The sequence below is a fragment of the Peromyscus eremicus genome, chromosome 6 (genome assembly GCF_949786415.1).
Source record: "Peromyscus eremicus chromosome 6, PerEre_H2_v1, whole genome shotgun sequence".
Lineage (NCBI taxonomy): Eukaryota > Metazoa > Chordata > Mammalia > Rodentia > Cricetidae > Peromyscus > Peromyscus eremicus.
In genome coordinates, this window is record NC_081421.1 from 117,469,145 (window position 1) to 117,485,166 (window position 16,022).

The 16,022-nt window shown below is 46.1% G+C and overlaps 1 protein-coding gene across 4 annotated transcripts in view; it reads left to right on the plus strand.

Moving 5' to 3' along the window:
- Positions 1-16,022, plus strand: part of Ttll7 (tubulin tyrosine ligase like 7) — a 133,382-nt gene that overhangs the window by 38,568 nt on the left and 78,792 nt on the right. Inside the window, exons 2-5 of one of the 4 annotated variants that reach the window (XM_059266425.1) lie at positions 10,924-11,003; positions 13,066-13,264; positions 13,439-13,570; positions 15,754-15,875. In XM_059266425.1, the coding sequence (XP_059122408.1) occupies positions 13,240-13,264; positions 13,439-13,570; positions 15,754-15,875 (279 nt within the window). In that variant the 5' untranslated portion in view covers positions 10,924-11,003; positions 13,066-13,239. Of the gene's footprint in view, positions 1-10,923; positions 11,004-11,809; positions 11,895-13,065; positions 13,265-13,438; positions 13,571-15,753; positions 15,876-16,022 lie in introns of those variants that run through there. The other 3 variants (XM_059266426.1, XM_059266428.1, XM_059266427.1) reach the window with 3 other exon arrangements.

Below are 16,022 nucleotides of genomic sequence, written 5' to 3' on the forward strand. Positions count from 1 at the left end.
TTAGGACTATAGATGTGTCAACTTGTCATAAAATTAACTGGTACATCAATAAACATGTTTAATATAAAGAACTCATAAGGGGGGGGGGACTAAGTTTACTGATTTCTGATACAATGCCTTATGTGACCTGTTACTTTACAGTATCAGTTGACTGAATGTGATCAAGGAAGGAAGTGGTCAAGGGAGGGAATCATTTAGAAAATAAATGCTCATTTGAGAGTATTATTGTGCCCTGACTAGCTTTGGGCTTCAGTTCTGTTCTGCATTCCAGCCCTGTTTATTTTGAAGGATAAAAATAGCCCTTGTCTTTCATGTGTCTATAAAAGGACTAGTTCTATGGCAGACTGTAGTGCTAGAGAGAGTGGTTATAATAAGATTTATTTGTTTTATGTGTATGAGTGTTGGCCTGTGTGTAAGAGCATATGTGAGTGCAGTGCCCACAGAGGCCAGAAGAGGGCATGGGATCCCCTGGAACTAGAGCTACAGACTCTTGTGAGCTGCCATATGGGTGGTGGGACCCAAACCCTGGGTTCTCTGAAGAAGAGCAAGTGCTCTTAACTACTGAGCAATCTCTCCAGCCCTTGGAGAGTTTTTAAAGATTGAGAATTACTTATTTTTAAATGAGCTCATCTTATTAAAATATATTTGAATTTAATTAGTCTTCTTAGAAGATGGTCTGATAGGTAAAGATAATTATTTCTTTCCCCAAATGTTGCCATGTAAATTCACTCTGCATCTAGTTTAATGATCCAGAAACACATTAATTGTTCTTTCTTGCTTAAAATCTTAGACTTACCCACATACCTTAGCTTAACTCATGGATGTTCACAAAGCATTCTGTGAGGACTAGGGACTTTTCCATATGGACTTCCCAAATTTTGAATGATTTGCTCGTTACAAGTTAATTTTATGTGACTCCATTTCATTTAGAAGCGTTTGGAAATGGTGGCAGAATTATCTGACTTTTTAGCTACTAGTAACATTGAAACTTTTAAATTTTAAATCCAAGAACCTTCTAGAAAAGAATATTTCTCCAGCATGGTAGATTAAATCACATTCAAACCTCCCAGGGAGCCAGCATCTCTTGGAGTAAAAGGAAGGAAGGCAAACCTTTTATTTATCTCAAGCATTTTAGGCAAGGGGTTTTGAAGCATTTTTCTTTATTTAAAAACAAAAGTAAGAAATCTAACCTGAATTCCTGCTCAGTCTCTGTGCAGGTGGCTACTTTGGGCCAGTGGTGATAGATATGCATCTTCTCTGATTCATGTCCACATCACAAGAAGGAACCTGTCTCCTTTCAGGAGTCTAAGAGTGAGTCCCAGGCCTGATTCTGACTGGCCTTAGTTCATTATTAAACCAACTTCAGGGATCAATAGGATGGGATTGCATGATTGTTTTAGATCTATGCCAATTTCCCATCCTTGAAACTGGGATTGCCATCAGTCCTTCCCAAAGTGCATGTGGGTCTGAGGCAGAACACCTCAGCAGGATTATTTCGGACAGAAATCTCCTGAAGAGTCATCACTTCAGAAAGGGCCACTTAGCATGGGTGGATTAAGCTGTAAAGATTCTTTTTGAAGGGCTGTACTTCACAATCTGAGATAGAAACTAGTCTTGATCACTAAAGACTAGGAACTGGGGTTTCAATGACTCTGAACAACCGAAGTAACTGTTGTCTTCCAGTCTCCTCTGTTTCTCAGTGACCTGGGAACTTACTAGTCCATTCGTCTGTCAGTCTGTCCTGTCCCATTCCTTTCCAAGTAAGAAAACACCCACTTTACTAACTTCTTTAGGCTGTACTCTTTTGTGAAAATCTCTGTGTATGTGTAAAATTAATAAAACATTTATACTTTTATTAATCAGTTCTGGTGTTAATAACTGGGCCCCCATATCCTAATTGCCATGCCTAAGAACTAGGGTGAAGTACAGATCTCTTTCTTCTGCACATGGGTTGAAACTAAGTGGTTGTCCATCACCAGAAGAAACTGATTAGCAGAAAATAGAGAACTGTAGACAATGGCAGATAATGATAGATAAAACAGAAGTAAAATCCACTCAGTTCCACTGACTTTGTATGTTGGCTGACATTCCTTTAAAACCTTTTCATGTGTATGGATGTTTTGACTGAATGTTTGTCTGTACAAACAAAGCCACATACATGCCTGGTGCCTTTGGAGGCCAGAAGAGATCCTCAGGAACCAGAATTACAGATGGTTTCGAGCTGCCATGTGGGTGCTGGGAACTGAATGTGGATTCTTTGGAAGAAGCTCCCAACTACTGAACTACCTCTTTACTCCTGGAATGTCATTTTTTAAAACCCCCAGCAATTCATGTAGAAGTAACATATCCATCTGTCAAGAGGTTCAGTTAGCTGGTGGTGACCGAAACTTAAAGCAACAGTGGCCTAAACAAGATGGATGTCTGCTTTCCAACAGATGTAGCAATTCTAAGACAAACCTCAGTCGCTGTGACTTACACAGCAACTGTAGTCACATGTGTACCAAGAAAGGGGGGCAGACAGTGGAGTCCACAGAAGGACTGTTTCTCTTTCAGTTGCCTTGGTGGGAAGTCCCTCCTACTCACTTCCTTCCCCGGCCCCATTGATTCCTCAGTGCCTACTCTTTTAGAGTCACATGGCCACATGCATCAGGTAAATTTAATTATTTATCAGGCACATTGCTACTCCCAAAAAGAGCTCAATCTGTGGACAAATAATTAATGAATTATCTCAGGTTGGGGCCAGAGTCTTCACTATCTGTTAACTTTTTTGACTAGTATGGATGGTAAATGGGGCTTCCTTAGCCATCTGACTTAAAAAAAATCAAGGTCTTACAATGCAGCCAAGACTGGCCTTGAATTCAATATTCTCCTGCTTCAGTCTTCTGGATTACAGTTATGTACTGTCATGATTAGTAGTTTAATGAATTTAATACATTTAATATTTAATAATTCATAAACATGGGTAGGAAAATAAGCATTAAACTAATATATACCCTGGAATTGGTGATGCATGTGATTGGAATAAATATCAAACAAAGAATTCAAATGGAAAATTAAGGAGGATTTTGTTGTATCTTTTTGATGTTTGGCTATGCCATTACACTTTATCAAGCCAAGGAGTGTCAGAGGAACCACCAGGTTTATGGGCGATGTTGAAGAGTTAAGTTTTGGATGTAGAGAACTATGCTGGCATCACATGACCCCCACTGGGATGTTAGCTGCTCACCAGTGAGGCAGATGCACAGTTGATATCTATTGTGACCTTTCTGGTAAAGAACAGAGAACTGGCTGTTTTAGAAATTCTCCACTTCCCTCTGGACTTCTGTTTCACCTTCTGATGCAGGTTCCTGGGCTGGGAGAGCTGTGTGCAAAGGGCACTCAGTCCCACCCGAGTATCTCAGAACAAGAGGTCTGTATGTAGCGAAGTGTAGGCTGGTGCTTTGAGGATGCCTTAGATTCTTAATAGTGTGCGCGCGTGCGAGTGCGTGCGCGCGCACACCATGAACGCATGTAAATGGATAGACACAGGTGAGTGAGATATGCACATCTTTATTGGTATCATATATTATTCCTAGAGAGCAGGTGAAATGTCTTTCTCTCTCCTTTAGGGTGGTTTGAGAGCTATTTAGAACACAACATTATATTCTTGGAGAACATGTCCAGAGGCGCTTTGGACTCTATTTAAGCATTTAATACATTATGAAATAACGTTGTCTTCTGTTACTTTAATAACTTTGTTATTTGATTTGAACTTTATTCAATTCTGCACTTGCTGAATGAGATTTGTGTTTTTTTTATTGTGTCACATAGTGGAAGTATAAATATTAATAAGGGAAGATGCCTTCAAGTTATGCTGTCTTAATAGGCCTACATTTTACTCATATCACAGTAGGCTAAATTATAAGGATGAGATCCTCCACAGACCTTTGTGGATATTGCATTTGGGTGATGCCATTTAGTCACAAACGATGAGCAGATAACAAGCAAGCTATGGAAATCTGAAAAGCAAATAATAGTAAATCAGTGGAACTACTATTGCCCAAGGTCAATGTTAGTTCTGTTGCCAGCTTGAATAAATGGTTCTTTGATTCTTTGGTTTACTCACACTGGGCTCCTCCTGGCTTTTTAGAAGTGTCTGATCAAATGGTTCTTTCAGGTCTATAACATTCTGCATAGCCAGCTCTAGGTTCGGGGAGGAGAACCAGCCTGGGAATGGGACACAAAAGTTCTTATGTTTAGGAAGCAAGTAGCTTCTCCAATGAAGAGGGTCAATACACTATTGTTAGGAGAACAGTTAGGGTGACGTCATCTGTTGTTCACCGGTTATGCAGCTGTATGTATTGTCACTTTTTGGCAGAAACAGAGAAATCGGATCAGTTAGACTGTGGGAGGAATCTTTTGTGTTTTTTAAAAAAGAGATTTATTTTTATTTTATGTGTATGAGGGTTTTGCCTGCACGCATTCCTATGCATCACTTGTGTGCAGAGTCTGCAGGGACCAAACAATTGTATTGGATCTTCCTGGATCTGGAATTAGAGACAGTGGGCAGCAGCTATGTGGGCTTTGGGAACCAAACCTGGGTCCTCTGCAAGAGCAGTGAGCAGCTTAACCAGTGAGCCACCTCTTCAGCCTGTTCTGTGTTTAATTGAAGCATGTTCTGTACAAAAGTAGAGGTGTTTCTTGTCTTACCTTCAATTATGAGTTTTATTTATTTCTGGTCCACATTTTTCTGCCATTATTAACTGAAAGCACTTAACTCCTGGGATTGGATTTTCTTTCCGCTTTTGATGCATGATGTCAGCTCCTTCTCGATTCTCTAAACAAGTGTCTTGAGGTCTATAGAGATAACCACTTCTTTTTGATCACCAAGCCTGACTGCTGTAGCTGTGATGCTGTCTGTGGCCAAGCTTTCATTTCCCTGTCATGAACCTTCAAAATATCTTCTGACACTGTTTCGCTTGCTTCCTTTACACAGCTGGTGTAACCTATGGGAAGTCCTTCCATGGCTTTGCATTGCTATTGAAGTAAGATCTTGCCTAAGCTTCAAGGGTGATTTCCAGTGTGGTACTTCTTAATGAAAAGAAATGAACTGGAACTGAATGAGTTACACAAAAGTTCAAATTTTAGAAAACAGCCCAAGAATATACATAGTATATTATTTACATAGTTTAAAATTATACAAATTACACACACTCAAATATTATATAGAAACTAGTGCATAAGAAAAATGTATTAAGAACAGCATGGGAAGGATAAACACCAAAATTCTGATGCCTTTTGGGAGGAAGGAAGACATAGAAGCCAAGACCTGAGTGAGCAGCTGAGCTCCTTCACACACCTGAGCTTCTCCTCACACCTGAGCTCCTCCACACACCTGAGCTCCTCCTCACACCTGAGCTTCTCCTCACACCTGAGCTCTTCCACACACCTGAGCTCCTCCACACCTGAGCTCCTCCACACCTGAGCTTCTCCACACACCTGAGCTCCTCCACACCTGAGCTTCTCCACACACCTGAGCTCCTCCACACACCTGAACTCCTCCACACCTGAGCTCCTCCTCACACCTGAGCTCCTCCACACCTGAGCTTCTCCACACACCTGAGCTCCTCCACACACCTGAGCTCCTCCTCACACCTGAGCTCTTCCACACACCTGAGCTCCTCCACACACCTGAGCTTCTCCTCACACCTGAGCTCCTCCACACACCTGAGCTCCTCCACGAACCAGAGCTCCTCCTCACACCTGAGCTCCTCCTCACACCTGAGCTCCTCCTCCACACCTGAGCTTCTTCACACACCTGAGCTCCTCCTCACACCTGAGCTCCTCCACACCTGAGCTTCTTCACACACCTGAGCTTCTCCTCACACCTGAGCTCCTCCACACCTGAGCTCCTCCACACACCTGAGCTCCTCCACACCTGAACTCCTCCACACCTGAGCTCCTCCACACACCTGAACTCCTCCACACCTGAACTCCTCCACACCTGAGCTCCTCCTCACACCTGAGCTCCTCCACACACCTGAGCTCCTCCTCACACCTGAGCTCCTCCACACCTGAGCTCCTCCTCACACCTGAACTCCTCCACACCTGAGCTCCTCCACACACCTGAGCTCCTCCACACACCTGAGCTCCTCCACACCTGAGCTCCTCCACACCTGAGCTCCTCCACACACCTGAGCTCCTCCACACCTGAACTCCTCCACACCTGAACTCCTCCTCCACACCTGAGCTCCTCCTCCACACCTGAACTCCTCCACACCTGAGCTCCTCCACACACCTGAGCTCCTCCACACCTGAGCTCCTCCACACACCTGAGCTCCTCCACACCTGAGCTCCTCCACACCTGAGCTCCTCCACACACCTGAGCTCCTCCACACACCTGAGCTCCTCCACACACCTGAGCTCCTCCTCACACCTGAGCTCCTCCACACACCTGAACTCCTCCACACCTGAACTCCTCCTCCACACCTGAGCTCCTCCACACCTGAGCTCCTCCACACACCTGAGCTCCTCCTCACACCTGAGCTCCTCCACACCTGAGCTCCTCCACACACCTGAGCTCCTCCACACCTGAGCTTCTCCACACCTGAGCTCCTCCACACCTGAGCTCCTCCACACCTGAGCTCCTCCACGAACCAGAGCTCCTCCTCACACCTGAGCTCCTCCACACACCTGAGCTCCTCCTCACACCTGAGCTCCTCCACACACCTGAACTCCTCCACACACCTGAGCTCCTCCACACACCTGAACTCCTCCACACACCTGAGCTCCTCCACACACCTGAACTCCTCCACACACCTGAGCTCCTCCACACCTGAGCTCCTCCACACACCTGAGCTCCTCCTCACACCTGAGCTCCTCCACACACCTGAACTCCTCCACACACCTGAGCTCCTCCACACCTGAGCTCCTCCACACACCTGAACTCCTCCACACCTGAGCTCCTCCACACACCTGAGCTCCTCCTCACACCTGAGCTCCTCCTCACACCTGAGCTCCTCCACACACCTGAACTCCTCCACACACCTGAACTCCTCCACACCTGAGCTCCTCCACACCTGAGCTCCTCCACACCTGAGCTCCTCCACACACCTGAGCTCCTCCACACACCTGAGCTCCTCCTCACACCTGAGCTCCTCCACACACCTGAGCTCCTCCACACACCTGAACTCCTCCACACACCTGAGCTCCTCCACACACCTGAGCTCCTCCTCACACCTGAGCTCCTCCACACACCTGAGCTCCTCCACACCTGAGCTCCTCCACACACCTGAGCTCCTCCACACCTGAGCTTCTCCACACACCTGAGCTCCTCCACACCTGAACTCCTCCACACACCTGAGCTCCTCCACACCTGAGCTTCTCCACACACCTGAGCTCCTCCTCACACCTGAGCTCCTCCACACACCTGAGCTCCTCCACACCTGAGCTCCTCCACACACCTGAGCTCCTCCACACCTGAGCTTCTCCACACACCTGAGCTCCTCCACACCTGAACTCCTCCACACACCTGAGCTCCTCCACACCTGAGCTTCTCCACACACCTGAGCTCCTCCACACCTGAGCTCCTCCACACACCTGAACTCCTCCACACACCTGAACTCCTCCACACCTGAGCTCCTCCACACCTGAGCTCCTCCACACCTGAGCTCCTCCACACACCTGAGCTCCTCCACACACCTGAGCTCCTCCTCACACCTGAGCTCCTCCACACACCTGAGCTCCTCCACACACCTGAACTCCTCCACACACCTGAGCTCCTCCACACACCTGAGCTCCTCCTCACACCTGAGCTCCTCCACACACCTGAGCTCCTCCACACCTGAGCTCCTCCACACACCTGAGCTCCTCCACACCTGAGCTTCTCCACACACCTGAGCTCCTCCACACCTGAACTCCTCCACACACCTGAGCTCCTCCACACCTGAGCTTCTCCACACACCTGAGCTCCTCCACACCTGAGCTCCTCCACACACCTGAGCTCCTCCACACACCTGAGCTCCTCCACACACCTGAGCTCCTCCTCACACCTGAGCTCTTCCACACCTGAGCTCCTCCACACACCTGAGCTCCTCCACACACCTGAGCTCCTCCACACCTGAACTCCTCCACACACCTGAGCTCCTCCACACCTGAACTCCTCCACACACCTGAACTCCTCCACACACCTGAGCTCCTCCACACACCTGAGCTCCTCCTCACACCTGAGCTCCTCCACACACCTGAGCTCCTCCTCCACACCTGAGCTCCTCCACACACCTGAACTCCTCCTCCACACCTGAACTCCTCCACACACCTGAACTCCTCCTCCACACCTGAGCTTCTCCACACACCTGAGCTCCTCCACACACCTGAGCTCCTCCTCACACCTGAGCTCCTCCACACACCTGAGCTCCTCCACACCTGAGCTCCTCCACACCTGAGCTTCTCCACACACCTGAGCTCCTCCACACCTGAACTCCTCCACACACCTGAGCTCCTCCACACCTGAGCTTCTCCACACACCTGAGCTCCTCCACACCTGAGCTCCTCCACACACCTGAGCTCCTCCACACCTGAGCTCCTCCACACACCTGAGCTCCTCCACACACCTGAGCTCCTCCACACACCTGAGCTCCTCCTCACACCTGAGCTCCTCCACACACCTGAGCTCCTCCACACCTGAGCTCCTCCACACACCTGAGCTCCTCCACACCTGAGCTCCTCCACACACCTGAGCTCCTCCACACACCTGAGCTCCTCCACACACCTGAGCTCCTCCACACCTGAGCTCCTCCACACACCTGAGCTCCTCCACACCTGAGCTCCTCCACACACCTGAGCTCCTCCACACCTGAGCTCCTCCACACACCTGAGCTCCTCCACACCTGAGCTCCTCCACACACCTGAGCTCCTCCACACACCTGAGCTCCTCCACACACCTGAGCTCCTCCTCACACCTGAGCTCTTCCACACCTGAGCTCCTCCACACACCTGAGCTCCTCCACACACCTGAGCTCCTCCACACCTGAACTCCTCCACACACCTGAGCTCCTCCTCACACCTGAGCTCCTCCACACACCTGAGCTCCTCCTCACACCTGAGCTCCTCCTCCACACCTGAACTCCTCCTCCACACCTGAGCTCCTCCACACACCTGAACTCCTCCTCCACACCTGAACTCCTCCACACCTGAGCTCCTCCACACACCTGAGCTCCTCCACACCTGAGCTTCTCCACACACCTGAGCTTCTCCACACACCTGAGCTCCTCCACACACCTGAGCTCCTCCACACCTGAGCTCCTCCACACACCTGAGCTCCTCCTCACACCTGAGCTCCTCCACACACCTGAGCTCCTCCACACACCTGAGCTCCTCCACACCTGAGCTCCTCCTCACACCTGAGCTCCTCCACACACCTGAGCTCCTCCACACCTGAGCTCCTCCACACCTGAGCTCCTCCACACACCTGAGCTCCTCCACACCTGAGCTCCTCCACACACCTGAACTCCTCCACACCTGAGCTCCTCCACACACCTGAGCTCCTCCACACACCTGAGCTCCTCCTCACACCTGAGCTCCTCCTCACACCTGAGCTCCTCCACACACCTGAGCTCCTCCACACCTGAGCTCCTCCTCACACCTGAGCTCCTCCTCACACCTGAGCTCCTCCACACACCTGAGCTCCTCCACACACCTGAGCTCCTCCTCACACCTGAGCTCCTCCACACCTGAGCTCCTCCACACACCTGAGCTCCTCCACACCTGAGCTCCTCCACACACCTGAGCTCCTCCTCACACCTGAGCTCCTCCACACCTGAGCTCCTCCACACACCTGAGCTCCTCCACACCTGAGCTCCTCCACACACCTGAGCTCCTCCTCACACCTGAGCTCCTCCACACCTGAGCTCCTCCACACCTGAGCTCCTCCACACACCTGAGCTCCTCCACACACCTGAGCTCCTCCACACCTGAGCTCCTCCACACACCTGAGCTCCTCCACACCTGAGCTCCTCCACACACCTGAGCTCCTCCACACACCTGAGCTTCTCCTCCACACCTGAGCTCCTCCTCACCTGAACTCCTCCACACACCTGAGCTCCTCCACACACCTGAGCTTCTCCACACACCTGAACTCCTCCACACCTGAACTCCTCCACACCTGAGCTCCTCCACACACCAAAGATGTGATGACTGACATTATCATGAGTTAACACACACTTAATATGGTTAAGCCTTTTGAAGTAATTGATAGAAATCAAAGTCCCCTAATACATTCACTTGAGCAAAAAGGGTCACACACTGTATGAAGCTTTGTGCATGAGAGAAAACTTTATGACCTACTCAACTCCTTAAGCCCCACTCTTTCACAGTGTTACACCAAGAGTCAAGCTTCTCCAAATCATAGCACCATTAACTTAGTAACCCATGTCAACTGAGCACTGCCAGGCTCTGGTCCTGGGAATGAAGTGGTGAGCAAGACTGAAGAAAACCACCTTCTTTGGGAAACTCACCTTCTAGATGGGTGGTCTTGATGAGATACCAATAAAGATCCCATGATAGACCAGAAGATTTAGGAATGAATCCCTCATGCATGATCAAAGACTGAAGTAGCTTTTTACCAAGGGTTTGTGTGTGTGTGTGTGTGTGTGTGTGTGTGTGTGTGTGTGTGTGTGTGCGCGTGCGCACACGCGTGTGTGTACATAAACATGTTATTTATCATTTTGGAAGATGAAATTCTGATTAGAATAAACATTTTGGAACTTTGCGTTACATACTTGTTATTCAGTAAGTGCCCAGGAAATGCTTGAGTAGCAAGGAGATTGGCTCTAAATTAGTGGGAAACTGAATCACTTTGGGGGGTTTCAGTAAACTATTAGATTGGCATCACCATTGTGTTACTTTACATTTTTTGTTAACCTGTATATTTTTTTTTAAACCTAGGTTTTAAAGTGATTGGTAGAGATTTGAGAAGAGCTGGGAGGAGTTCTCGGGCATTGATGTTTGGACTGTTCTGATTTCTGGTGAGAAACCTTTGGCTTCAAGTATTCCCTAGCTTCTGGAGCACAGATAACAGTAGCTTACCTGCGAGGTGTTTAAGTGTGTTTTTTCAAATTCCTTGCCTAAAATAAATTTAATTAGAACTGGGGGGATACAATCAAGTCCTTGAAATTTGTTAGGCAGTTCCACCAAATCACAAGTGGGGCAGAGTAGAGCCTGTATATAACGACTAGGAGCATTTTAAACACTTCACATTCCTGTGTGGCTAGTGAACCATTTTTATTCTGCACTTTAAACTTGTTTCATAACTTAAGTTCAGAACTTGACAGGTCTGTTTTTGGAGCCTGATATACTCCTGAAAGCAGTTTTCAAACTCTTACTGACTTTGTCACTGACTTCTAATAGGTTAGGGAGGTGTTACTGTAAAGGGATCTTTGTTTACTCCAGAAACAGGCGTCCGTCACGAAATCCCAAACACAGTCTCCTCTTTGAGCATCACAGAGCTTCTGAACAGAAGGGAACTGACCTTCAGGCCACTCCTTTCTTCCTGCTGAGTGGTGACCTAGTCCATTTCCAGCTGGACTGGGATCTGGGAGATCAGTTTAGAGATTTTTTTTTTTGTGAGTTCTCTGTCTGGTTTGAAGTGTTGTGAATTTCCAGAATACAGCCCGTCTTACTGAGTACCAAATTAGCCTGGCAAGATCCTTATATGTCTGTGTAGTGTTACTGTGATGTCTAAAAATAGTAGAGCTGGATGGATGAGATACCCACTTAGGTAGAACTGAATCAAAACTCTTGCTTTTCAATTTTAAACCATAGTTTCTATATCTAGAAGTTGTGGGAAAATGAACTGAAGTTCAAAGCTTGCTAACAGGGCTTCTTGCTGTCAACATTTAGCACACAGCCTACCCACTGTGAGTCTCTAATAAATAATACGTTACTAGTTTTATAGTGAATCATACTGTAGACTTGTTTGCATTAAAATGATACCAGAGAATAAATGGAGCTGTAAATGTCCTTTAATGATATCTTATTATTAATAATGCATATTAGGAATGATGGCTGAATGAATCAACTTTAATATGCAGGATTTCTAAAAAGCCTGATAATCTGGTGAAAGTTCCCATGTCATCCCTTTGTTTAGCATTAAAGTTTTGATGTTTTCCCCATTATGACTAGAGACATTTTATAAGAACTAAAGGAAGATAGAAGTCAGAGAGTTGACAAGTGTGAACTAGTCAGTATACTTAGGACCTGGATGCCTTAATTCTTCCGCAGACACTACAAATGCCCACAGAGCATACTGTGGGTCCTGACGATGTGGCTGAACCAAGATAGTTCATTCCTGCAGAGAACATGGTGTCCCTCTATGTGTTTAAATAAGATCCTCCTGGTAATGACCCTTCCTATTTTGTGCCATTCAAACTTGTTCCCGTATCTTAAGGCATGGTTCCCTATGCTTTAGAAAGCCATTCCTCCCTACCCCGTGAGAATGAATCACTGCCCACATTCATTCTGTGAGCAGCCACCTACCCTCATGGCTGTTTCACCCCCTCATGTTAGAAGTATCGTCCCAGTGACAGGTGGAGAATTGCATTGAAGATTGTTTGGGTTCCTGGCGCAGGGACTTCGGCTTTGACACAATTCTTTATAGTCTCCACTTTACCTCTTACTCTCTTTGTAAGGAGAAAAGTTATTTGCCCTTTCTGAGCTCAGTTAACTATTCTGGAACATGGGGAGAAAAAGCTCTCTCTCAGGCTTGCTTAAAGGCTAAGCTGTTTATTATAAATCTCAAGGATTCTCAGTGTTTAACGGACAGCAATGAATTTTGTAATTTTTTAATTTCTATGTGTAATTTGTATATTAAGAGTCTATGAATAAAATAAAACAGAACTCTATTTAGACTGTGTATTTAAAGAAAGCCATAAGTTGGCATTTTGTATATGGTTAATAATTGATGAACACATACTGTTTTGATGGAAGAAATTGACTTTTGTTATTATATTGTTTCTAAAAAGAATGACATTTGCATGAGAAATACCATGAAGTTGTTTCTTTAATAACTTTGTTTAAAAACCTCTCCAGGTAGCTTCCTAGCCCAAAACTTGTGCTGTGAAATCTGAGACTTTGACCCAGATAATATGATATGAACTTCCTGTGAGTTGGGGCCATATCCTACTTTGATGAACGTGGGATTTTCAGATTTACTGAGAACTTGGTACTGCACACACGTTTCTTGCTCATTTGGCAAAGGTGACCATGCCATCTCTGCCTCAAGAAGGGGGTAAGTAGATTGGCTAACCATACTACAAGCTATGGGGGTGTTTAGAATACATGATATTCAAGGTTTGAAAATGTCACCATTCATAGTTTTTTTTTCCTTGCTGGGGGAGGCATGAATGTTTCTGGTCACATTGTTTTTAATTTTAGGGATAACTGTTCATATTTCTTTTTAAAGTTATTCAGGGATCCTCTGCCCTGGAGCTGAATACAGAGTTACCTTATCAATGCACAATGAAAAGGAAAGTCAGAAAAAAGAAAAAGAAGGGAGTCATTACAGCAAATGTTGCTGGGACAAAGTTTGAAATTGGTGAGTGTCTTCAGAATACTGCACTTTTCATGATTGTTGGAAAGACTGCCTTGGCATTGAAAACAGTGTAGAGTTTGGAGAGATGATTATCTTTTATGTAATGGATTTCTAAATTACTTCTATAAAACTGCTGACAGGTTAGAAGAATTCTTTTCCTATGCAGTGGAGGATGATCTGCTTTAAAAAGATGCTAATTGATTTCTAAATTTTCAGTTTGAACAAAAATAATGCATTCAATTAGCTTAGCTGAAAAAAAATGTGTAGGTTTATACCCAACATTGAATTTTTTGGTAATGTTCAACATTATCAGCTATCTGAGCTTTAAAATTCATCATAAAAATGATTTATGCCTACCTGATCTTATGAAGATTTGTGAATATAGAGTGGATCTTTTCAACTAGTCTTATGTAATCTAAAGCATCTGGCCTCACTGGTATGTGAGTACATGAAGATCCAAGACTTAAGTAGCCAGCTGAGCTCCCTCCTTCACTGCCAGTTCACCTTGTGGTATCATCAGGGTCTTGACAGTAATGTCTGAAGCTCAGAGGATGTGTCTGTGTTTCTCCTGAGTAAATCCGGTCTCGGGCAGACATTCTGCCCCCGTTTCTGTTTTCTGCCGTTAGCCGATTAGAGGAATCTCTCAGGACCTGTTGCTACTGTTCTCACTTTCTATATGTGTCCAAATGACGCAGCAGCAGCAGAGCCCAGAGGGAGGCCATCCGTGAAGGCATGGTCTGTGACAGTGGAGCATGGCGCTCTCCTCAAGTCTTGTGACACAAGATATCAGTTTAACTCCAAACTTCATTCTGCTGCCCTTGAAAGCAGCTCTCTGGCCTCATTTAGATGGTTCCAGGGCCTCTTCAGGTGTCCCTGTATCCCAGGCATCATTGAAGATAAAGCCAGTTCTTCCTCCAGCAAATGGCCAAGGGCCCATAGGATTTGAGGCCAGCCGTTCCTGGTTATCAGTTTTGCACCTGAGCTAAGTCATCCAGACAATTCATGTCACTTCTCATATATTAGTGGAGCATGGTATAAAGAAAATTTGAGGGGCCTCTGGCAGTGGGATCAGTATCCATCCCTGGTGTATGAGCTAGCTTTCTGGAGCCCTTTCTCTCTGGTGGGATGCCTTGCTCAGCCTTGATGCAGGGGGGAGGGGCTTGGTCCTGCCTCAACTGAATATACCAGGCTCTGCTGACTCCCCATGGAGGAGGGGATGGGGGGTAGGTGGGGTGGAAGGCTGGAGGGGAGTGAGAGGAGGGATGAGACACATCTGTGGTTGGTAGGTAAAATGAATTAAATTCTTTAAAAAGTTCAGCTATACAAAAAGAAAGAAAGAAAGGAAGGAAGAAAAGAAAGAAAGAAAGAAAGAAAGAAAGAAAGAAAGAAAGAAAGAAAGAAAGAAAGAAAGAAGAAAGAAAGAGAGAATTAAAAATGGGCTCTGAAGCATTGCCATGCAGACATTCTTCTTTCAAGACTCAGAATTCACTGGAACTCAAAGATTACCCCAACCGTATGACTCACGTTAATTTCAAACTCAGGACCTGTTGAAAGAAAAGTACCAGTATGTTAACTGTAACGTCTAGGTTAAGGAGGAGCAGTATGGTTTGTGGTTGAAAGGAAACCCCAAGAGTACATTTTTTCAGTGGGATGTCCGAGTAGGGAGCAGTAGAGAGCCCACCTCTGAATCCTTCCAGTGAACCTGGCTTCACTGTTTCGTACTCTGAGTAAACAGAGCTGACTTGGTTTAGAGTGGTAAAAGTAACTTGAACTGGAAAGGCAAAAGGCTCACAAGAGATCCGATGGTCAAGGATATTTTTACCTTTCCAGTTTTATACCTAGATCCAGGTCATGGAGAAGCCACGAGAGTGAATGTCGCTGTGCAGAGTTACCTCAGCTGTCTGTGTGTTTACATGGTACCAAAGTCACTTCCTAACCTACCTGAAAGGGCTGCTTTTGCTAAATCTGAGAGGACTATAACTGAGGATTTTTGGTGCAATCTAATTCAGCTCCTAGCTACTGTGGAGAATAATTTGGTCCTAGATAAAACTGCAGTCACTAATATGAGCTTATGCTGTAAGTAGTGGGTAGTTTACAGGTGGAATACTGTGGATAACTGTAAGTACGTTTCCACAATGAATGTCTTAAAAGTTTTAACTCTCCTTTATTTAACCATTTCCTTTCAGTTCGTTTAGTGATAGATGAAATGGGATTTATGAAAACTCCAGATGAAGATGAAACAAGTAATCTTATATGGTGTGATGCCGCCGTTCAGCAGGAGAAGATCACAGAGCTACAGAACTACCAGGTGGGAATTAGTCACCAGCAGTTACTGTCAGGGGGGACATCACACCAGTTCCATCCCGATTTTCTTTATTTAGCTTCTTAATCTGTTGACATACTAGATTTCAGTTCTGAGTTACCTGGGCAGCCTGTCTTGTTGCTAGCCAGTTGT